Below are 24,018 nucleotides of genomic sequence, written 5' to 3'. Positions count from 1 at the left end.
AATCTAAAATCCAAAATACCCTAAAATCTGAAACTGTTTGAGTGCTGAGTTGCCATGACACAATAACTGGAAAATTCAATACCTGACCTCATGTGATAGGTCACAGTCAAAACACAAGCACACTAAAAATACTGTACAAAATCACTTTCATACTCATGTGTATAAGATGGATATAAGACATAAATGAATTTTGTGTTTATACTTAGTTTCCATACTTAATATAGCTCCTTATGTATGTGCAAATATTCCAAAATCTGAAAAATTCTAAATCCAAAACACTTCTGTACCATGAATTTTGGACAGGGGATGCTCAAACTATATACTATATTACTCTTTAGCATAAAAATGTTGAGGGGGTGAACTTATTCAGGGCACAATGAACACATGGAGTTATCACAATGAAATCTTCTCATATTATTAATGTATTATAATTTAAAAATAAAATAAAGAAATTAAAAAAAACAAAAAGAGCCCCCAAAACAAAAAAAATGTTGAGGAGGGAATATCATCTTCATATTTTTGACTTCTGACTCTTTACTATATCATACCAAAAATAATACAATCTTTAATTGTTCAATTCTGGTTTATATAGGATAAAATATTAGCCCAAGTAGGAATGCTGATAGCACTATTATGCTTGATATTTCACTATACTTTGAATATATATAAGCACACTTAAAATTTTTAGCACAGAAAAGTGGGGGAATAAAAATATGATTACTTTATAGCTATAGTTCAATTTTAGTACGAACAAAAATTACTGAGGAAAGCCAGTTAAAATGCAGATCCTAGGGACACAATTTCTAAATATTATGATTTTCCAAGTTTCAGGTAGGTTCCTTGAATCTTCATTTTTAAATAAGTACATGGTTTCTCTCCACCCTTGACTATGAAAGGATGAAAACATCTATTCGTAGGTTGCCATTACCCCAGTTTGATTAATTGGGAAAATATTTTCTGTAACATTTCAGAATGAGAGGAAGTTCAGAGAAAGGGTTCATAAACACATGATCGTCAGTGCTGTCATTAAACTTTTTAATCACATACTTCAGTGTTTCAATTAAGCCTATAAGGATTTACTATAAAGAAGTGTTTGTATCACTTTAATGTCTACACGTGGTCTTTTTTTCAGTTCTCTTGAAATATTTTGTCAAAGCTAAGCGATTTCTTTCAAGCTGGCTCCTTTTCAGAAAAAAGTAAAGCTACTCTCCTGACCATCCACACTGGTACTGTGATTAGTCATCTCAGGCACAGAACAGGGATGTTCCCAAGTGAAACCAACAAACAATAAATCTGTTTCTTCTCTGTCCTGGGTACAAACTCCCATGTTCTTTCCCTCATCTGGAAAGCCCTTCCATTTATCTCTAAACTATTTAAATTATTTTATTCTTCAAATATAATTCAAGTGTCACCTCTCCAGTCCTCTTGATCTTTCTCTTCTCTTGTAATATAGATGGTAGAACCTATATGATATAATCTGTCAAAATTTGAACCTTATTGTGCATTATTGTTTCATTTATACAGATATTAACCTTCCCAAAGAGTGTGTAAGTTTACTGTGGATAGAGAACATGACCTAAACTTTTTAATATTTACATCAAAATGCTTATTGCTAAGTATGAAATAGACACTTCAGCAAGTTCTCCTTGACTTATCTGGGGTGCTGTTTTCAAAATAAACCAACAAGTTGAAATTTTGACTTCATTTATGACACCTTTAAAAGACTTGACTTGTCATTTAACAGCTGTCATCCTGTAAGTTTTCATGCTACACATCTTTTAAATTTCTTTAAAATTTGTGGCAAAAATCATGCATATACCCTGGAGTTACCAGAGATGGTTGGCTTCTCCTTACCAATGTCTTGGGCATCTTGGTTGCTTTGTCTTGCTTTCATCTGTAGCTGGAACTTATGCTGGGAAGAGCAGAGGTGCAGCAGGTACTCACATACCTTACTGTTGTCTGTCTGGAAGGCATGTTTTATTCCATCTGATGTATTCTGTAATGTGATTTTCTTTTTCTATAACAATAAGAGATACTTACAATTAGGATGCCTTCCTATGTCTTTTTTATGACCAAATAATCGAAACTATAATCAATAAGTAGAGATATTTTTTGTATTTCCCATTATGAGGCATGAGTGTTCTTTAACCTAAACTTAATATAAGTACAGAAAATATAATCCTCTGTAATTATAAACAAATTCAGGAAATAAATTGTTTTCAGAAATTGTAGTAAAAAATTGTATCCAGCTATCAGTAAGGGAAAATTTCATTTAATATGATTGTTGATATTTTGAGTTGATAGCAATGTTTACAAATACTAAAACTATTTAAAAAAGAAACTAGAAATATATGTTCTACTCCCTTGGGTAGAAACTGAAATTCAACAAGAATTTTTTAAAATTAATATATAATGAAAAGAGGTATGATTCAGTTAAGTAGAATCTGGGTGGCAGAAAGTCTAGGATAGAGGATGTAAGAAATTAAAAGAAAATGTGTGGAGCTGGGTGGGGTGGTGCATACCTGTAATTACAGGTACATGGAGACTGAGGTGGAAAGATCACTTGAGCCCAGGAGTTCAAGACCAGCCCAGGCAATATAGCAAGACCCCATCTCAGGACAAAAATTTTAAAAAGAAAAGAAAAATGTGGGAAAGGAGTGGTACCAACATAATTACTGGGTTGAGAGATGAAATGCTTTGATTAGAGATAGCTATTAGCAAACTCAGGGAAAACAGGAAAATAACAAATCAGTTTAATTTCCCTAATGATTCTTGAAAAAATGGTGTCTTTTCTAACAAACAGCATCCCAAAAATGTGACTTATAGGATAAGGCTTGCAGGAGATCCACATGCCTTCGAAGAGGAGCATTCAACATTGCATTGATCTAAAATTAATGTTTGTAGAGAATTACTTAAATACAGTTAGATCCTACTCTAGCTCCTAATTACTGTGCAAATTATTTCCTGTACTTCATGTCTTATATTTACTTCAAATACAGAAATAGGCACTGAAAAGTCAAATTTAGTAGGATGACAAAAGATATAAAAACAGAATATTACCTAAATTTCCCATCTTCATAAATTCTGGCCTTTTTATAAATTTATAAATTGACTTTTCTAACTTATATAATTCACATTAAAGAATTATTACCAAAATTATAAATACAAAGCCAGTACCATTGCCATATATAGAACCCAGCTATAGAAATAAATTATAATTTTATATAATTTAAAATTATAATAAATAATATTGTTGTCAGTGAAACCTATGGGACTAAACTTGTTCTCTCTTTGTTAAAAATGGAAACTAGTACACATTAAGAGGTATTAAAAAAAATAGCACCAAACTACTATTCTGATTATCAGTAGTATAGCTAGTAGTTCATCAAATAGTTAGGACCTTTTTTCCCTAACAAACCTACTTAACTACTGTCAAGCAAGTCACAAAAACACTGAACTCCACAGCTATAAATTTCTCTTACTGATTGAAGCATTTATATAAAAGACAGAATCTCCTTAGTTAATCAGCCAAGAGTTACATAACTAGTGTCTATGATAAAATATCCAAAGGCAAGAAAAGGGGATTGGAAACAAAAAAACCCCACCATAGATAGGTTAGAGGTCCAGTATAATCATGAAAAGTGACATTATACGTGACTTAAATCAAAGAAAGATGTATTGGTTTGAAATAAATTAGAATATTTGTTTCTCTCTAAGAATTAACTGATGGAATGGATAAGAAATGTGCTTGAGGGATTTCAGTTGTGAAAAATACAAAGGGTAAAGGGTGACTTTCATCTCTCAGAAGGTATTAGAAGAAATGAGAGTTTAAAAAGAGAGCTCTTTGTAAGAGAAAGAATTTCAGGATATATGAATGCAGTTAAATATAGGGAGAGTTTGCACGGGAATGTGGTTAATTCTCTATTACTGCAGTTCTTTAAACATGAGGTTGTCATGGCTTTCTACAGGGTTGTATATATAGGAGCTGGTGTGATAGCTTGGCAAATGACAGAATTGGATGTTATTATGACTCTGTTGCCTTTCCCAAACTTGTCCATATTGGATTTGTACTTAATTCAAGAATTCCTTCTGATAGTTGTGCTGCCAGAATTTGTACTGTGGGAAGTTAAATTAAATCCAGGTAATTTCCTGGTGTTGAAAGTTGTGGGAAGATGAGATTGATCTGGACTTTCCTGAGAGAAGAAATTATTACCTGGTTATGTTAGTGGTACCTCTGGGTCTCACACAAACCAACCAACTAACCATTAGGCCTAGAACTGATCTCAAAAGTCCCTAGGGTGAACATTATCCAGAGTCTATTATGACCTTGATATTGTCATAAATATTATTGTTGAGAACATATTTCAACCAAGTATGAATTAAAGATATCAGTAATCCCTGAATATCATTAGGAAAATAAATACTTGACATATTTGTTTTTCACATCTGGGATTTGCCAATGGCACTTCAACATTCAGATACTCTTATGTGCAAAAATCAAAATATGTGTTTAGAGCTGACTCTCTTCCATAAACATATTATTTTCTTAAAGTCACTTTTCTAACTTTATCTCCATAGAAAGCATACACTGTAAACCTAAAACTATAGGTAGTGATGGGACTAATTTATAAAACCCAGGAAATCTTTGGACTTTTGAGGTTCACAATAGTTGCTATGAGTGATCCTTTCTTGAGGTACATAAGTTTTATTGGGATTAAAATACTTACCTACTTTAAAAAGATTAGAGGAATTTTTCTATGTGAAAAGTTCCAACCCTAGAATATATTTGACTTAATAGAGAATTTAACATGGTTGTAATTTAACTCAAGTTTACTGAGCATATAACTAGCCAGGAATATATCATTCACATTGAAAAATCATCTACTGAGAAATCCAAAAACAAAATCTCAAAAACACCTCCTATAACTGAGGAAGAGTTAAATAGTATTAAGACACATTAGCCTTACTGAATGGTATATTCTAAAGTTTATATAAGGAACGTCACTATTTTTCATTAGAAACTGATAATACCCTTTCAAAAATATGATGAAGAGAGGTTAAAATGGACATACAGAAAAAGCAATCTTCTTTGTTTCCCTCCATGGAAAGCGAAGGACCAATGTGCGAACTCCATTGTGAACTTCAAACACAAGGACACCTTTAGAACAGACTCCAAGCAATATTCCTGTTTGTGACTTTTTCTCAGGGTGCACGCGGTGAAAATGAACTCCATATTCTGTCAGTCTTTGGCAGACCTGTTGGAACAATACTTTACCATAACAGGGCTGTTTGACAGGTAGTGACATAAGTTATAAAAGTTGTGCTTGCATGAATGTAGTTTAATGGGGAAAGGGTAGTCCTTTTCACAAATGTTGCTGGAACATTTTGAATTCACATGCCAAAAAATTAATCTCAATACTTTGTTCACATGATACATGAAAGATAAACCAAAATGGAGGCAAGAGCTAAATATGCAAAACTTTGAAAATCTCCGCAACCTTAGGTTAGGCAAAGATTTCTTAGATGGGACATGAAGAACATGAGACACAGAAGAAAAAATTGGTAAATTAAAATTTCATTGGGTTTAATCCCCAATACTAAAAAAACCCAACAATTCACTTTAATAACATTAAAAACTTGCTTATCAAGAGTCAATGTTAAAATGTAAAGGCAAACACAGACTGAGAATAATACATGCAAAATGTATTATCTGAAAAAGGAATTGTACTTCTCATGTATAAAGAAATAGGCATGGTGGCCCATTTCTGTAATCTTAGCTACTCAGGAGGCAGACTGGGAGGAGGTAAGCCTGGGTAAAAACTTAGCAAAACACCATTTAACAAAAAAAGCTGGCTGTGGTAGCATGTGCCTATCATCCCAGCTACAAAGGAGGCATAGGTAGGAGGATTGTGGACCAAGCCAGCTGGGGCAAAAAGAAAAAGAAAAAAAAAACCAAACCAAAACTAAACAAAAACTGGGAGACCCTACCTGAAATAACTAAAGCAGAATAAAGAGATACAATCAGATGGAAATAAAATGGGCAAAAAGTTTAACTAATGAATGGCAAACGAAACTGAAAAAATGCTCAGTATAACTAGTAATTAGGGAAATACAAATATCTCTAATGTAATTCTCTATAATTTCCCTGAAATGATATACCACTATTCACCTACTGCAAAGGCTAAAGTGAAAAAGACTGAAAATACAAAGCACTGTGGAGGATATGCAACAACTGGAATCTCACACACTGCTGGTAGGAAGACAGCAAAATTGTACAACCACTTTGGAAAACAGTTTGGTAGTTTCATAGAAAGTTAAACATATGCTTACCATAGGCCCCAGCAATCCTTTTGTTGGTATTTGTTCAAGAGAAATAAAAATTATGTTTACACAAAAATGTGTATTAGAATGCTTATGGCACTTTATAGCTATCAACTAATGAACGAATAAACAAAATTATAAATCTGCATAAAGGAAAACTACTCAGCAATAATAATAATAATAATAATAATAAAGTACTGATATATACTACACAATGGATGAATCTCAAAAGTGTTATTCTAAATGAAAAAAACCTGGGTTGGGATGTAGCTCAGTGGTAGAGCGCTTACCTAGCATGTGAGAGGTCCTGGGTTTGCTTCCCGGTACACACACACACACAGAAACAGACAGAAAAGCCAGACCTAAGAAATACTGTAAGATTTTTTTTTTGTGTATTAAATTCTAGAAAAGAAAAATCTACGGGAATAGCAGATTATAGTTGCTGAGGGGTAGGGATGGGAGTAGTAGATTGCGTGCAGAGGGACAAAGGGAACTTTTTTGTGAGGTGGAAAATGACTGTATCAGTGCTTGGAAAACTTTTTTTTTCTTTTTTTTGTAGAGGGCCAGATAGTAAATATTTTAGGCTTTGTGAGTCATAAGATCTCTGCTGTTGTACTATAAAAAAAAGTACAGACAATATAGAAACAAATGAGTGTGTTTCACTCATTTGAGTTCCAGTAAAACTTTATTTACTAAACAAGCAGGTCATAGTTTGTTAATCCTTGTTCTTTCTCATGATTGCAGTGGTGGTTCCCAAATTGTATATATTTTTTAAACTTATTGAATTTAACACTTATAAGTAGCAAATTTTATTGTATGTAAATTATACCTCAATAAAGTAGAAGTCAAGTTAGGAATAAATGATGTTAGTGCAAAGTATCAGTTATTGGCCCCCAAACTTTTAGCTATGTATCCTCCAACACTTGCTTATTTTGAAAAAGTTACAATGTTTATCACTTGTAGTCTTGCATGCTTACCTTTAAAAATTCTAACTCTGTCTCTTTTTCAGAGGCTCCCACATAGGTATTATGCAATTTGGGTAACTCTTCTTTAATATAGGATAAATCAAGTTTCTCCATCACTCTGGCAGGCAAATAATGCTCCAGTCGAAAGTAAGACAAACCATGAATCTAGAAAGGAGAATTTTTTTTAAGTGGTTCTATTTGTTTTTTGTTAGAGTGAACCCTCTTCCTCTTATCTTAAAGTTCTTGCGTTAGCCAAGAAATACTTACATTTCTATTTCTCTCTCTTAGGAATGAGTTTTAGAGGAAATGTATTAATTAGCCTTTGTCTTTTATCCAGTGAGAATAACTGAACTGACTGGCAAGCTTCAGGAGAGTAATATTCCAGAGCCTTGTCACTTTAGCTCAGGATTAATGTTGGGAAGGATCTGCTCAGGTTGCATAATTTCTAGTCACTTTATTTCCTCTTAGATTGCTTCCATGTAGGAACATCAGGCTTTGCATATACAGAGTTCTCCATACTGTAAACTCTGCTATGCTCCCAACCCACCTTTGTGTGGATTCATGGAAGGTACAAAATTCTTTTAACCCATATTTGGCTAATAACTCCTATATTTAGTCTTTATTAGTTAGAACATGGGAGAAGGATGGGTTAGTGTTAGATATTCCTAAACTTCAAAATACAGTAATTTTAAATAGAAAAATAAATTCCATACTTTATGATTGTATATAGTCAATGTACTTGGGGAACTTGGATTTTTTGAGGCCCCAAACTGGCCTCAAAAATCTTCAGCTCTAAACATTTCAACAAGCTTTACTTCTTCATTATATTAAGATAAGAATACCAACACACACAAAAAATCCCACCTCTGGTTGATAATCTCCATACTCAGCCTGGAGAGCCAAGGATGCTAGCAATAAGGAAGTTTCATCATCACAGTGTATCCTCTCCTCCAAAATATCTTTTCGCAGCTGCAGGTAATACTGGTGACAGGTTAGATTATGTCTGAAAAGAATAAATATACACACAAATGTCTTGGATTTTGATCTTGAATCTTGGGGCGATTTTTATTCTAGGCATAGAAACTTAGCTTCCAAAATGGTTTATTGTTCAGCTTGTTATTAAGCCTTTAAAAGGCACATGAATTTAAGAAATATCAAAGTCTTCCTTTATCTTTAGGGGATAACACTCCATGAGCTCCAGTGGATGCCGGAAATCATGTATAGTGCCAGACTCTACATATACTATGTTTTTTTTTTTCATATATACCTATGATAAAATTTAACTTATAATTTAGGCACAGTGAGAGATTAGCTACAATTTACCATGAATCTTAGCAACCTTAGCATATGATTTTCTTATGCTAAGGTTTGACTTTGACTTTTTCACTTAAAAGAAGCACTTTACAGCTTCCCTTTAACATATCGGAATTTCCAGTATCACTACTCTTATGCTTTGGGACCATTATTAAATAAGAATTACTTGAACACAAGCACTGCAATATCATGGCAGCCGACATGATGACCAACACAGCTACTGTGACTAACAGGCAGTAGTGTATACAGTAGAGTTACATAGGACAAAGACACAATTCATGTCCTGGGCAGGATGAAGCAGGATGACAAGTGAGTGCATGCAATTGAAAAGAGATGAATTATTTGTTTCTAGAATTTTCCAGTGCATATTTTCTGACCACAGGCAACTGAAACTGTGGAAATATAATGATGGATAAAGAGGGACAAATGCATTTATTTTACTATAAAGAAGAAATTATCATTGATTAGAATCAAATCAGTTTTAGCAGGCTTTAGGGTCAAAAGAACAGGAGCTAAGAAGAGCAAAAGAGAAACTTTTGTGTACTCACTGTATTAGACTAACATCATCCATGAAAAATTTAATTCGGAAAAACAAAGTAAAATTAACAGTGGCTTTGCTCTTTTTCTTTGGTTCTTCTTTCCATCCCTCTGGGGCCACTTTGGTTAATTTTAAATCAGGATCAATAAAGAAATATTCATTTTCTAAAACAGAATGAGAAAAACATCTAGATAAAGTGAAAAGTTTCCCTTTGATATTTTTTCATTTTTCTGTTCAATAGTATCAGAAGAGAATAAAGCAAGACTGTGATGAGGGATGGCAGGAAGCTCTAAGGCACTGCATATGGATGGAGTCAATATGTAGTTCAATCTTTTAAAAATGGGGGCTCTAAAGACAAACAGACCTGGATTCACTCCTGGTGGTATCATTTACCATCTGTGTGACACAGAATAAATAATCGAACTGTCTTTTTTTTTTTTTTTATTCATATGTGCATACAAGGCTTGGGTCATTTCTCCCCCCTGTCCCCACACCCCTCCTTACCACCCACTCCGCCCCCTCCCTCTCCCTCCCACCCCCCCAATACCCAGCAGAAACTATTTTGCCCTTATTTCTAATTTTGTTGTAGAGAGAGTATAAGCAATAATAGGAAGGAACAAGGGTTTTTGCTGGTTGAGATAAGGATAGCTATACAGGGCATTGACTCACATTGATTTCCTGTGCGTGGGTGTTACCTTCTAGGTTAATTCTTTTTGATCTAACCTTTTCTCTAGTACCTGTTCCCCTTTTCCTATTGGCCTCAGTTGCTTTAAGGTATCTGCTTTAGTTTCTCTGCGTTAAGGGCAACAAATGCTAGCTAGTTTTTTAGGTGTCTTACCTATCCTCACCCCTCCCTTGTGTGCTCTCGCTTTTATCATGTGCTCAAAGTCCAATCCCATTGTGTTTGCCCTTGATCTAATGTCCACATATGAGGGAGAACATATGATTTTTGATAATCGACCTGTCTTGATATCAGTTTTTCTGTCTGAAAGATCAGGATAGTGCCAGTTCCTGCTTTATATAGTTATGTAAAAATCACATGACATAATAGATATTGAACACTTGGGAAATCAAATACTGAATGCCACTACTTCAATAAATGCTAGCAATTATTATTGAGTTATTTAGCTGAACCTAGGAGGGATAAAAATCATCATTTTAATTTTATTTTTTGACACAATTTTAAACTACTATTGATTCTCTCCAAATGAAAGGATTATTTAATAAATGTGACTTGTACTGAAGTTTTAAGGAATCAGGCATATCAAGACTGACACAGGTTACTCCAGAGGCACCTGCACACCCATGTTTATTGCAGCACTATTCACAATAGCCAAGTTATGGAAACAGCCAAGATGCCCCACTACTGATGAATGGATCAAGAAAATGTGGTATCTATACACAGTGGAATTTTATGCAGCCATGAAGAAGAACGAAATGTTATCATTTGCTGGTAAATGGATGGAATTGGAGAACATCATTCTGAGTGAGGTTAGCCTGGCCCCAAAGACCAAAAATCGTATGCTCTCCCTCATTTGCGGACATTAGATCAAGGGTAAACACAACAAGGGGATTGGACTTTGAGTACATGATAAAAGCAAGAGCACACAAGGGAGGTGTGGGGATAGGTAAGACACCTAAAAAATTAGCTAGCATTTGTTGCCTTTAACGCAGAGAAACTAAAGCAGATACCTTAAAAGCAACTGAGGTCAATAGGAAAAGGGGACCAGGAACTAGAGAAAAGGTGAGATCAAAATGAATTAACCTAGAAGGTAACACCCACACACAGGAAATCAATGTGAGTCAATGCCCTGTATAGCTATCCTTATCTCAACCAGCAAAAACCCTTGTTCCTTCCTATTATTGCTTATACTCTCTTTACAACAAAATTAGAAATAAGGGCAAAATAGTTTCTGCTGGGTATTGAGGGGTGGGTGGGGAGAGGGAGGGGGTGGGGGCAGGGGGGAGAAATGACCCAAGCCTTGTATGCACATATGAATAATAAAAGGAAAAAAAAAAAAAGAAGAATTGACCTAGAAGGTAACACACACACACACACACACAGGAAATTAATGTGAGTCAACTCCCTGTATAGCTATCCTTATCTCAAGTAGCAAAAACCCTTGTTCCTTCCCATTATTGCTTATACTCTCTCTTCAACAAAATTAGAGATAAGGGCAAAATAGTTTCTGCCAGGTATTGAGGGGGTAGGGGGGAAAGGGAGGGGGCGGAGTGGGTGGTAAGGGAGGGGGTGGGGGCAGGGGAGAGAAATAACCCAAGCGTTGTATGCAGATATGAATAATAAAACAATAAAAAAAAATCAGGCATATCAAGTAGAAATTCTGATTAATTGAATATCTTTATGTAGACAGAATTACCTAATTAGTATAAAAATGAAATTAGTGAAGTAATAGAACATTACTAGGTACTAATTGCATACTTACTAGATGACTCCACAAAAATGTATTCATTTTTAAGGCACAAATATTCAACAAAATATGTAGAAGGAACTATTTCCTTTAGGAAAAACTAGATATCGGACTAGAGGTGTATCTCAAGTGGTAGAGCACCGGCCTAGTAAACATGAAGTCTGAGTTCAAACCCCAATACTGAAGAAAAAGGAGAAGGAGAAAGAGTAGACATGACCTTGCAGAGTTTCAGGATCATTTGAACCTTTGATTGTCATTTATGATCCTCTATTATCTGTACTTTTCTAAGTTACATTTTGAGAAATCTGAAATACTGAGAGTAATTAATAAATATGATTTACTAAGGAATGAAGATAAATTCCAAAGAGCTTCTTATTGCTACAGCAACTTTAATTGACAAACAGAAGAGGAATTCAGTGGATGTAAGGCTTAATAAATATGTGATATAACCATTTTTAAAAAAGACACTATGACTTTTAATATAGCAGGTGAAAATTTATAAATAAGGTCCTTCTATTTTAGAATGAAGTATGTGTGCATATACCTTACAGGTAGATATATATATATATATATCTATATATATATAGATATATATATATATACTCACACATTTTTTACATATATATGCAGCTAATATATAAAATAATATATAAAATAATATATATATAGATCTATATATAGATCTATATATATAGATCTATATATAGATCTATATATATATATAGATCTATATATATATATACTCACACATTTTTTACATATATATGCAGCTAATATATAAAATAGACCCTAAAGTGTCAAAATTAAAATCTATTTTATTTTTAATCAGTGGTGCACATCTGTAGTGTAGTGGGGAAGCTGAGGCAGGAGGATTTCATGAGACCAGGAATTTGAGACCAGCATGGGCAACACAGTAAGATATTATCTCAAAAAACAAAAACAAATCAAAACTATTTTTATATGGTGAGAGTCAAAGAAAAAATTTTCATAGTCAGATACAGAAGATGCCTAACAAACACAGCTACTAAAATAATGAATGATGCTGGTGGCTGAAGCCTGTAATCCTAGCTACCTTGGATTGGGAGGATTGCAGTTCCAGGCCAGCCTGGGCAAAAAAATTAATGAAACCACATCTTGATAGGAAAAGCTGGGCACAGTGGCACATATCTGTCATCCTAGCTCTGGTGGGAAGTTTAATATAGAAGAATCTCCATCCAGGATAGCCCAGGCAAAAAGCAAGACCCTATCTCCAAAATAACCAGGGCAAAAAGGGCTGGAGGCATGGCCTAAGTGGTAGAGCACCTATCTAGTAAGTATAAACCCTGAGTTCAAACCATGGTACCACCAAAAAAGATAAAAAAGTAATAATGAATAAAACAAACAAAACTGCCCAAAACTAAGTGAAAGAAGTTGGAACAAGTTCCTAACTCACTTCTATTTCTCAATGCTGAATTTTTCACTAAGTTAATATTTCCCCAAATGAAGTCAGATATGATAACAGATATAGGAAGTCAGCTTGTTTTTAAGTTTCTATTTTGTACTCTGAATAAAAAATATCTTGGTACCTTTTAGGGTAGCTAAAGCAAATAAATGATGCTCTACTAAGCCAATATGGGCTACAACCATATCGAACACATCTTTACATATAGTTTTAGTATCACAGGTCAGTTCCAATCGCTGTCCATTCAGAAGCATTATATTTATTTTTCTCCGATTATCCTCATTCTTCCCTTTCTTGGTCTACAAGTGAAAAAAAATTAATGGCCATTTATTAAAATAAGCATTGCAAATAATTCAACTGGCTTTTGACAACAAAACTACATAAATTATTTTCTAAGAGAGACAAACTGTTTTACTACTTACAAGAATAGACCGTGGCAAATCCAAAGATATAAATGGTTCAATTGTCATTTTCACAAACTCAGGGCCAAAGAAATTCTGCAAATCACAAAAACTGAATGAATAGTTTTTATCATTTGTTCTAGCTCTTTCCTTAAAGGGAAAATAATGCAATAATAAATAATGTATAATGTGACTATATTAGAACTAAGTGATGCAAAATAAGTATAGAAGCTTTCAATGAAGGAGTACAGTGGAATCTGCTAAGAATAGACATGGAATGTGCCTTTAAACATTGTGTATTTCCTACCAGTGATGTCATATACAATGCCTAGGTTGACACAGTTTTATTATTTTACTAGATTCCATTATTTGAACTCCAGATAGACTCAGATTTGTTAAAAAAAAAAAAAAAGTAATCAGGTTAGGGGTGGAGGGTTCAGCAGTAGAAACCATGCTTAGCATGCCTGAGGCTTTGAGGTTGATCCCCAGTACCATAAAAAATAAAAATTAATTAATGAAAGTAAAATGCCAAAAATGGGGTTATCAAGCTCAGGTGAGGACTCATTTTAATATTACTAATGTGTGAAGTAAGTGAACAGAATCTCATTGTTTTACACAGTGATATTCCATCTAAAATGAGTCACTGTTAGGGCTGGGCAAGGTAATATACGTCTGTAATCCCTGCTAAACCCAGCTCCTTGGGAGGTGGAGTGGGAGGATTGAGGTTTGAATGAAAAGTTAGTGAGACCCCATCTCAACTAATAAGCTGGGCATAATGATTCCCACCTGTGATTCCTGCTATGAGGGAGGCATAGGTAGGATTGCGGTCTGAGGCTGAAAACAGGAGATCTTATCTGAAAAACAACTAAAGCATAAAAAGTGTTGGGTGTGGCTCAAGTGGTAGAACTCCTGCCTAGCAAGCTTGAGGCCCTGAGTTCAAACCCCAGTACTGCCAAAAGAAATAAGATAAAATAAGTCATAGTTAAAGGATGTCTACTTTGTGACTACATAATATATGTCTGTTTGTAATCATGTTTCTAGAACCCTCATGGATCGGTAGAACCAACACAGTGAAAATGGCTATACTACCAAAAGCAATCTACATGTTTAATGCAATTCCCATCAGAATCCCAATGACATTCATCACACAGATTGAAAAATCTACCCTAAAGTTCATTTGGAAACACAAGAGACCATGAATAGCCAAGGCAATTCTCAGCAAAAAGAGCAATGCTGGAGGTATCACAATACCTGACTTCAAACTATATTACAAATCAATAGCAATAAAAACATCATGGTACTGGCACAAAAACAGACATGAAGTCCAGTGGAACAGAATAGAGGACCGGGATATGAAGCCACACAACTATAACCAACTTGTCTTTGACAAAGACGCTAAAAATACACAATGGAGAAAAGACAGCCTCTTCAACAAAAACTGCTGGGAAAACTGGTTAGCAGTCTGCAAAAACTGAAACTAGATCCATGTTTATCACCCTGTACTAGTATCAACTCAAAATGGATCAAGGACCTAAATATCAGACCTGAAATTCTGAAGTTAGTACAGGAAGGGGCAGGAAACACTCTGGAAGTAATAGGTATAGGCAAGGACTTCCTCAATACAACCCCAGCAGCCCAACAACTAAAAAAACGGATGGACAAATGGGACTTCATAAAATGCCCCAGTACCAACAAATGGATCAAGAAAATGTGGTATTCAAAAGTTTATTTGGAAACAAAAAAGACCATGAATAGCCAAGGCAATACTGAGCAAAAACAGCAATACTGAATGTATCACAATATCCAACTTCAAGCCATATTACAGAGCCATAGTAATAAAAACAGCATGGTTCTGGCACAAAAACAGACATGAAGACAAGTGGAACAGAATAGAGGACCCAGATATGAATCCACACAGCTATGCTCACCTAATCTTCAACAAAGGTGCCAAAAATATATGATGGAGAAAAGACAGCCTCTTCAACAAATGTTGCTGAGAAAAGTGGTATCTGCCTGCAGAAAACTGAAACTAGCCTGTCATCCTGTACTACTATCAACTCAAAATGGATCAGGGACCTTAATATCAGACCTGAAACCTTGTGGTTAGTATAGGAAAGAGCAGGAATACCCTGGAAGCAATAGGTATAGGCAGGGTAGTAGAACTCAAGTGGCTCAGCAGCTAAGAGAAAGGACGGACAAATGGGACTACATGAAATTTAAAAGCTTCCGCACTACAAAAGAAATGGCCTCTGAATTGAAGAGGCCACCCACAGAATAGGAGAAAAATATTTCCCAGCTATACATCAGACAAGGGACTGATAACCAGAACACACAAGGAGCTCAAAAAAACTGAACTCCCCCAAAATCAATGACCCAGTAAAGAAATGGGCAATTGAACTAAACAGAACTTCTTCAAAGGAATAAGTCCAAATGGCTAAGAAACACATGAGAAAATGCTCACCATCCCTGGCCATAAAGAAAATGCAAATCAAAACCACATTAAGATTCCACCTCACTCCTGTGAGAATTGCTACCATCAAGGACACCAACAACAAATGTTGGTGAGGATGCAGGAAAAAAGGAACCCTTATACATTGCTGGTGGGAATGGAAGCTAGTACAACCACTGTGGAAAACAATATGGAGGCCTCTTAAAAAACTTAAAATAGACCTGCCATATGATCCAGCAATACCACTCCTAGGGCTACACCAGAAGGAATGTGAGTCAGGTTACAACAAAGACACCTGCACACCCATGTTTATTGTAGCATTATTTACAATAGCCCAGCTATGGGAACAGTCAAGATGCCCCACCACTGATGAATGGATTAAGAAAATGTGGTACTTTTATATGAAAACAGAACTAAAAAACCTCTTACAATTGCTTTAAGTGGGGTGGGGAGGGGGCTGAGGGGGAGAGATGATGAGGTAATGTAAATAATGTATGATACAAGACTAATCAGAATTGTTACTACGAACTCCCCCCACATAATGAATATATCCTAATAAAAAATTTATAATAAAAAAACAAAAGAAAAGAAAATGTGGTACTTATACACAATGGAGTTTTATTCAGCCAGAAAGAATGAAATTTTTTCATTTGCAAGTAAATGGATGGAACTGGAAAACATCATCTTAAGAAAAGTTAGTCAGGCTCAGAAAGCCAAAAATTGCATGTTCTCCCTCATATGCAGATTATAGACCTAAAACAAATACAGTAGTATTATTGGACATACACTAAGGGGAGACTGCCCACGGTAGGGATAGGAAGGAAACCTAAAACTTGAATGTGGTTGATGTGCTCGTTGTAGAGGAGTGATATAGGAATCTTAAACTGGCAAAGGTCACCATGAGAAGGGGACTAGGAAGTAATGAAGAGGTCTGGTAGAGATGAACCAATTTGGGTTGTAACACACATATGCATGGAAGCAACACAAAGAATCTCTCTGTATAGCTATCCTTGTCTCAAACTGGCAAAAATGCTATGTTTTTCTTATTATCTTTTATGTTTTTCTTCAACAAAATCAGAGAATAAGAGGACAGAACAGGTTCTGCTCAGAGGTAGCAAGGTGGGGAGCGGGTTGGTGGCTCAAGTAATGCATACACATGTAAGTAAATGCAAAAACAATAAAATAAAATTAAAATAAAAAACATTAAGGGTTTGTTAATAGTCAATGAACCAATAGAACATGTTTTAAATTAGACTAAAAATAGAATAAAATGAATGAAGATGATTTGCTATGGAAACAGAATCTACTAAAAGATCAACTAGGGTGTTATAACATGAACAAATAAAAGCGTGTCTGCACCAAAAGGAGAGTAGGTAAAAATTAAAATGTATATTTTTGGAAAGAATATTAATTTAGTTGTGAAATTGTTCCTCCACATAGCACTACCCCTTTACAGCCTCAAAAACAGAACTTTCTATGCTCTTCAGAGAAAAAACACAATGTAGTCCTTTAATGACTACATTAGTATTAGTTCAAATTATCTAGTCACTGATACTATAGTTTGCTGGTGAAGATATGTTTGCTTTGATATAGCTAGAAGTTGACTGCCTATAAAGGAAACATAGGTTTTCAGTGAGATAATGTGAAATAGTGGCATATGTAAAGGCACAATCTATAATTTATGAATTGCAATGAACCAAAGCTCTCTGAAACTATGGTTTAGGAAAAAAAAAGTGTGGATATGTGTGTGCTCTGTATGCTGCTCACAGGATTATCATATTGGAAGCTCACATTATTCTGTATGTCACACTGCTTATTGTCTAATTTTGACATAGGTGTTGGTTATAGTGATAAATTGTTGAAGCCTTATTGTGTTTCTTCCTGTCCAGTTTAAAATATGAGTATACTTTATTAGAATCTAAAAACTTTGAATTCGGACAGTGTCTTAGATACTGTTCCACAACTGAAAAATCAAGACAATGAAACACAAAGGTTTTTAAATTTATACATCATCACATAACAACAATCTAAGGAATAGAGTTCAAGACTTCTAATTTCTTAGTGCAGAACTAAAAAGAAAAAAAATCATTATCAATTATATCACCTTTACTAATATGTTGTTTGCTTTTGAAGAATTATTTAAAGTAAAAATGAGACACTGCCTCACCTATCAAGTTGGATGATAAAAAAGAATGATAAAACCTAGACTAGGTAAGAATACAGTGAAACACATATGATCATAAGAAGCATAAACTGTTACAAAGTTTTGAAGGACAACTTGATAATATGCTTAAATGTCTTTAAAGGTGTCTGCCTTTGAGTTGGTTTGAAAGAAGTTATCTGTAAAGATTTAACTATTGGGATGTCAATCAGAGCATTGCTTTCAACAAATTAGTAACAGCGACAATAATTAAAATAATTTTAAATGTCCAATAATTAGAAATGGGGTTAAAGATTACAGCACACAGTAAAGACACAAAATGGAGTATTTTGTAGTACTAACAGAAATCGTAAAATGTCCATGATATTTTAAAGAAAAAAAGTCCATGTTCATTTTGAGCTTATGTTCATAAGAATGTCTGTACGTTTAAAGAAAATTCCCCTAATAGAAGAATATGCACATTAAAAAACCTTCTCACAAGATATAATATGCAGACTTGTTCCTTCGTGACTTTGGTTACTGTAATGAGAGGATATGAGTTTGGAGCTAAATCAGTCATCTTTTGAGTAGAACGAGAATTACTGTCAACATTCGGAGAATGGCAAAACTGAAAGATAGAGTGCACTTGGTAAACATTCTTGAGTTTCTGAATTAACCCTGAACTCTGATATAAAATTTCTTGATATTAAAAAAAATAAATTCCCAAAAAATACTGAATAAAGACAGTTAATCTTAAGGACTGTGCATGTATTTTTACTTTTTTTTTAATCTCCAGTACCAAGGATTGAACCCATGCCTTCATGCTTGCTAGGAAAGAGATCTACCAATTGAGCTATAGCTCTATTTCTGTTGTTTGCAGTTTATTTTAGATAGTGTCTTGCGAACTTTGCCAAGCCTGGCCTCAAACTTGCAATGGCCCTGCCTCTGCCTCCCAAGTAGCTGTAATTACAGATGTGAGCCACCATGTCTGGTTTATTTTGACTTTAAAATTTTTCTTTTGAGATGGGGTTTTGCTGTGTTGCCCAGGCTGTCTGTCAACTCCTGGGCAATCTTTCTGCCTCAGCCTCCTGAGTAGCTGGGACTACAGGCACATGTTACCATACCTGGCTGTATACACTTTTAAAACATACAGTTAAGATATTCTACATCTACCTAATGCTATGTTAAAAGGTGAAATAATGAAAACAGCTAAATATTTATTTCAGTATCAACCATAAGATAGTCCCAATGGAAACTAATAGAGAATTTTTATTTCATTTATGCAACTTGTTTTAAAAATACTCTACCTAATAGTAGTAACTGAGAATCAACTTACCCTCAGTTTTCTCTGGGTCATGGCTGTTTCTAGGGCAATTTCTCTTAATGGATCCCTTGTGATATCAAGCATGGAAGCCTTGATAGTGTCTCCTGGATACAGGCTCAGCCGGGACTGTCGAAGGGCCATTCTGGCTTGCAGCTGCATCATTTCCTCTTCTTGCCGTTTTAGCATGATCTCTTGATTAATCATGTTGCCTTCAAGGGGTGTTTCATATTGTTTACTACATTGAAAAGAGGAGAGAGGTAAGCTCTGGAAAGAAAACAACTGTTTTAAGGCTAATGAAGACAACTCTGTGTTAAGTAAAATAACAAGGATTTAAACAAATTTTATTTTTTATCTTAGAAGAATGGTAGAAATATGGGGAGAGAGGGTAAAGGAGAATGATGGAGGGGGTGACTGTAACTAAGATATATTGTAAGCACTGTTGTAAATGTCACAATATACCCCCAGTTTAACAATAATGTGACAATAAAATTTTTTAAAATTAAAAAAAATAGGGGGCAGGGGAAAGGGGGGAGTAATGACCCCATCATTGTATGCACATATAATAAAGGAGATTAAAAAAATTAAAAAAAATAAAGCAGAATGGTAGCATCTCATGGTACAGCATGATATATGTGATGTGTATAATTACTACCTCATATATTAGACACATATTGCTATAGGTATTTATCTTTCTAAATCCTCTGAAATTTGCTGAGAGATAGGGATGATCAGAGAATCTTATTCTAATATTTGGTCTTTGATCCTGGTTCCTCTCACACCTCCTAAAAATCTTGTAATTTCCTGGATGACAGGCCTGTTTTTGTTTTTTTTCTTCCTGACACAGAGCTTTTAAATTCCTCTATACAATAGGAGTTTCTTTTGTTTTAATTAAGAAATCCTTGGTGGGACCTTAGATAATTTCTGTTAGGGGAAGACCCAGAAAAACCAAGTCTTAATTAGAAGCCTAGAGCTTTCAGCTCTGACCCCACCAATCCCTTGGAAAGGAAAAGGGGCTGGAGACTGAGTTCAAAATTGGTCATGCCTATGTAGCCAAACCTCTGTAAGAGCCCCTTGCAAATTATCAGATCTGAGGAGGGGACTGTGAGAACTAATTAGCATCTGCAGTGGGACTGAGTCCTTAACTTGTGGGAATTTGATGCTAACTCTATACATTTATTTGCCAAATTAAATTGTGGGACGTTCAGTGTCTAGAGACTTGGAGAACTGGTTGTTGATGTGAACAACCCCCTTCCCTGTATGGCTGATGTCAGAAATGTTCTATGGATAGTAACAGATCCTAGTACACAGCAGCATTCAGTTATTCATTTATGTATTGTATAATGATGTTCTTTGGGGTAGACCTAAATCCTTCACCTCCTCTCTGACCATTTTCAGCATCTTCTGAGGACTGTTTCCCCTGTGGTTCTCACAGATAGTGGGCTGTTTTGTTCTTACAGGCCTGTACCATTGAGCTTAGAGGTGGAAAGAGATTCTCCTTAATTCTTATTTCAGCTTCCAGACCAGTGTTGAACCCCCAGTTCTCCTCAGTTACATAGGATAAAATAATATCTGCTATTCTACTTTGTTGTAGATATTTATTATCCTATCAGTCACTCTCTCTTATTAAAGATTCAAGTACCTGACTCAGTGTTTTTTTTTTTCCTCCATCACTACTTCTGTCATCATTTGTGTGCTGATACATAGATTCAGAATATGTGTATCATCTATGTGTGCTGATACATAGATTCAGAAGTCTCCCAATACTCTGGCCTCCTCTTTATCTCATCCCAAAACTTATTCCCATCTGGTCATGCTGGCATTAACAATACCCATCTCACCTCTAAATTTTCCTATTTCTCTTCTCCCATACTCAATATAATCTCATTTTTTCTAACTCACTCTTTCTAATACCCTCTTTCAAATAATTCACGAACTGTACTAATAATTTTAATTCATGGACCCTACCATTTTCTTTCTGGCTATTCTTCTCTTGCCATATGTTGCCTGGATCCTAAGGTTCATCATTAAAATTATTCCTTTGCATACAACCTCAGTGCACACAAAACTGCAAAACCCGGTTGACTGATCTCACTGGGCCCTCAGCACTGCCTGGTGACTCATTTTTCCTAGAGAACTATTTAAGGTCTTCCTCTTCTTGCCAAAGCTCCAATAATACTCTCTCCTTCCACTCTCAACTGATGAATTTTCCTTGCTTTTTTTCATTAAAATAAAAATATGTGGGTGTTTTATTGGATGTTAATATACAGTTAGCCTAATATTTCTAAAACCAAATTCTTAATGCTTTTTCCTGTCTGTATCTCAATCATTTACTAGTTGCTTAGGATACAACTTGGAGTCATTCGTGTTTTCTCTTTCTTACAAATAACGCATCTAACTGAGCAGCATTCCTCAAAGCACAACCTAGAAGATAAGCATATCGGACTTTTCTCCATCAGTGACAGTCAAGTCTGTACTGTCCACTCTAAATAGAGTAACTGTCTCCTGACTGGTCTCCTTCAAAGAACAAACTGGGTAATACCATTTTTATGTAAATTAGACTTTGGCTCTCATGTTTTTAATCACCCAAAGGCTTCTCATTTCACTTAGAATAAGATCTTAAGTACTTACTTTAGCCTCTGTGGCCTGCCCTGCTTTGAGTCCTGGTTATGTGATTATTATCCCTGCTGTAGCCACACTACCCTTTTTGCTATTCCTCCAACAAGCAACATATCTTCTATACCTTAGCATCTCTGTACTTGCTTTTCCTGCTGACATCTGCATGGATCACTCCCTTCCTTTAATCTGTTTTCTATTTAAACTCACCCCTTCAGAGAGACCTTCTCTGATCATACTACCTACAGAAAATAGAATTCAGAAATCACATCTGTATACTCCCTATTCCATTAGCCTATGTTACTTTTTACCAAACAACTATGTTGACTACATTACTTCTTTTTTTTTGGTAGTTTATTGTGTCGCATTTTTAGAAAGTCACTTGAAGGAGTTTTTCTATGTTGTTTTTAACTCTGTCCCTAGTACCTAAAAGTATTTAGAATGTTGTGGGTGCTCAGTGACTTTTTGTTAAGTGAATGACTAAATATAACCTAATGGCTCACCACTGCTTGAGGTAAAGGATGATAAGAACTTGAATCCATACATTTTAACTTACATGTGGTATTTTCATCAATAGGTTAGCTTTCGTGCTCAAATTATTTTCAATCAGATCTACTCACAGATAGCAAAAATGATATTTCTTCTCTTCCAATACAATATCTGACAGAAGTTTCTATAAGGACCGAAATGTTTGAGAAGCAAAACCAAAAACAAGCCCCCCGCAAAAACCCAGAAAAATCGTCTGTATCACTGAAGAATGGATAAATAGGTTGTTTGAAGTTAGAAAAAAATGGTCATCTCAACAAGTTGACAGGCTCAGAAGCAGTGGGAATATGCCATGTATAATGTGTACTTCAAAAGTTAACAAAGAAAAAGGGCTTAGAGATGCTCTTTGGAAAGTTTTGAATATCCTTTTTGGTCAATGAAAGAAACTTTTGAATAAATAGCTCAGAATCCAAAAGTTATGCATTCTTCTGCATCTGACTCATAATTTCCTGTTAATCTCTGTGCTCACCCCCAACCCATGAAAGAAATCAACAGCACTATGTGGATTTGTTTGGCCATTTCATTCTAGCTAAAGGGAATGGGAATTTTTTTTTAAATAAGCATGCAACATTTATAAATATAGTACTGTTCATAGGATCTCACAAATATTTGACCTAAAGAACAAAACAGGAACTCCTGATGGTGTGCTAGCATGTTGAAGATATTATCAGAAAACTGTCCACATTTAGGAAAGTTTGCACTTGCTTGAGGAATTCAGACTATTTTAGTTAATGAGCATTTCTGTGGGCAGGAAATAAATGAAACAAGTTAAAAGAAGTAGGGTTTCACATACACACACCAAACAATTATTTGTCTTAAAAATATTTTTCTCATTGAGCAAAATGTTTCTTCATGTGAAATACTGGGGCTCAAACCCAGGCCTCATGCATGCTAGGCAAAAACTCAACCACTGAGCTACATCCCCAGCCCAATTTTTGAGAACTTAAAAGAGAAGGGAAGCCAAGAGAAAGAGAAGAGAAAAGTAAAGTGAAAAAGAAAGAATAATAATAAAAAAATTCTAATAAAAAACAAAACAAGATTTAAAAACCGACACCTTTCACTAAAAATCTATTATTAATACGTTTTCATTGGCCATACCTTGGTCTCTGAAGCTGGCCCTGACTTGGGGTTTCATCTACTCCTGGGAGACCACTGCTGGATTCAAACCTCTTTGAAGCTTCACTTCTTCTCACTGATTGTGAATAAAAAAAGGAATAATGGCACAGGTGAGAAAAATATGAAAGCAATCTTATCTAAAACTCAAGCATTTCACAGACAAAGAAGATAATTTATACAAATCATAATCACACAACCAAATTAATAATATAATGTTATTAAACTCTTTTGAGGGAAGTCATGTCGTTTTTAAAGACAATGACTTCCTCCCATAGGATGAAAATGACTATATCCCTGTTTGATGAAACTGGTATTAAGCTCCTGTAATGTTATTAACATGAGCAAATAGAAGCATTTTATAATTTTAAAACTTTTTTTTGGCAACTTTTTTTTGGCACTATTGTGGTTTGAACTCACAGCC

At 35.0% G+C, this 24,018-nt stretch overlaps 1 protein-coding gene across 1 annotated transcript in view; it reads right to left on the bottom strand.

The window, feature by feature from the left end:
* The window catches only part of LOC141420442 (tyrosine-protein phosphatase non-receptor type 13-like), a 71,109-nt gene extending 47,440 nt beyond the window's left edge, over nt 1–23,669 (bottom strand). The window contains exons 1-9 of the mRNA XM_074064628.1: nt 23,580–23,669; nt 19,335–19,557; nt 13,431–13,505; nt 13,133–13,307; nt 9,149–9,302; nt 8,151–8,289; nt 7,299–7,451; nt 5,073–5,255; nt 1,855–2,017 (exon numbers count right to left, since the gene is read on the bottom strand). Coding sequence (XP_073920729.1) covers nt 1,855–2,017; nt 5,073–5,255; nt 7,299–7,451; nt 8,151–8,289; nt 9,149–9,302; nt 13,133–13,307; nt 13,431–13,505; nt 19,335–19,526 — 1,234 coding nt within the window. The 5' untranslated portion in view covers nt 19,527–19,557; nt 23,580–23,669. The remainder of the gene's footprint in view (nt 1–1,854; nt 2,018–5,072; nt 5,256–7,298; nt 7,452–8,150; nt 8,290–9,148; nt 9,303–13,132; nt 13,308–13,430; nt 13,506–19,334; nt 19,558–23,579) is intronic.
* Nucleotides 23,670–24,018: the final 349 nt, after the last annotated feature.

Source organism: Castor canadensis, unplaced genomic scaffold (genome assembly GCF_047511655.1).
Source record: "Castor canadensis unplaced genomic scaffold, mCasCan1.hap1v2 HAP1_SCAFFOLD_193, whole genome shotgun sequence".
NCBI classification, from domain to species: Eukaryota; Metazoa; Chordata; class Mammalia; order Rodentia; family Castoridae; genus Castor; species Castor canadensis.
The sequence above is the reverse complement of the archived record's forward strand: the minus strand, read 5'-3'. Positions and strand labels throughout refer to the sequence as shown.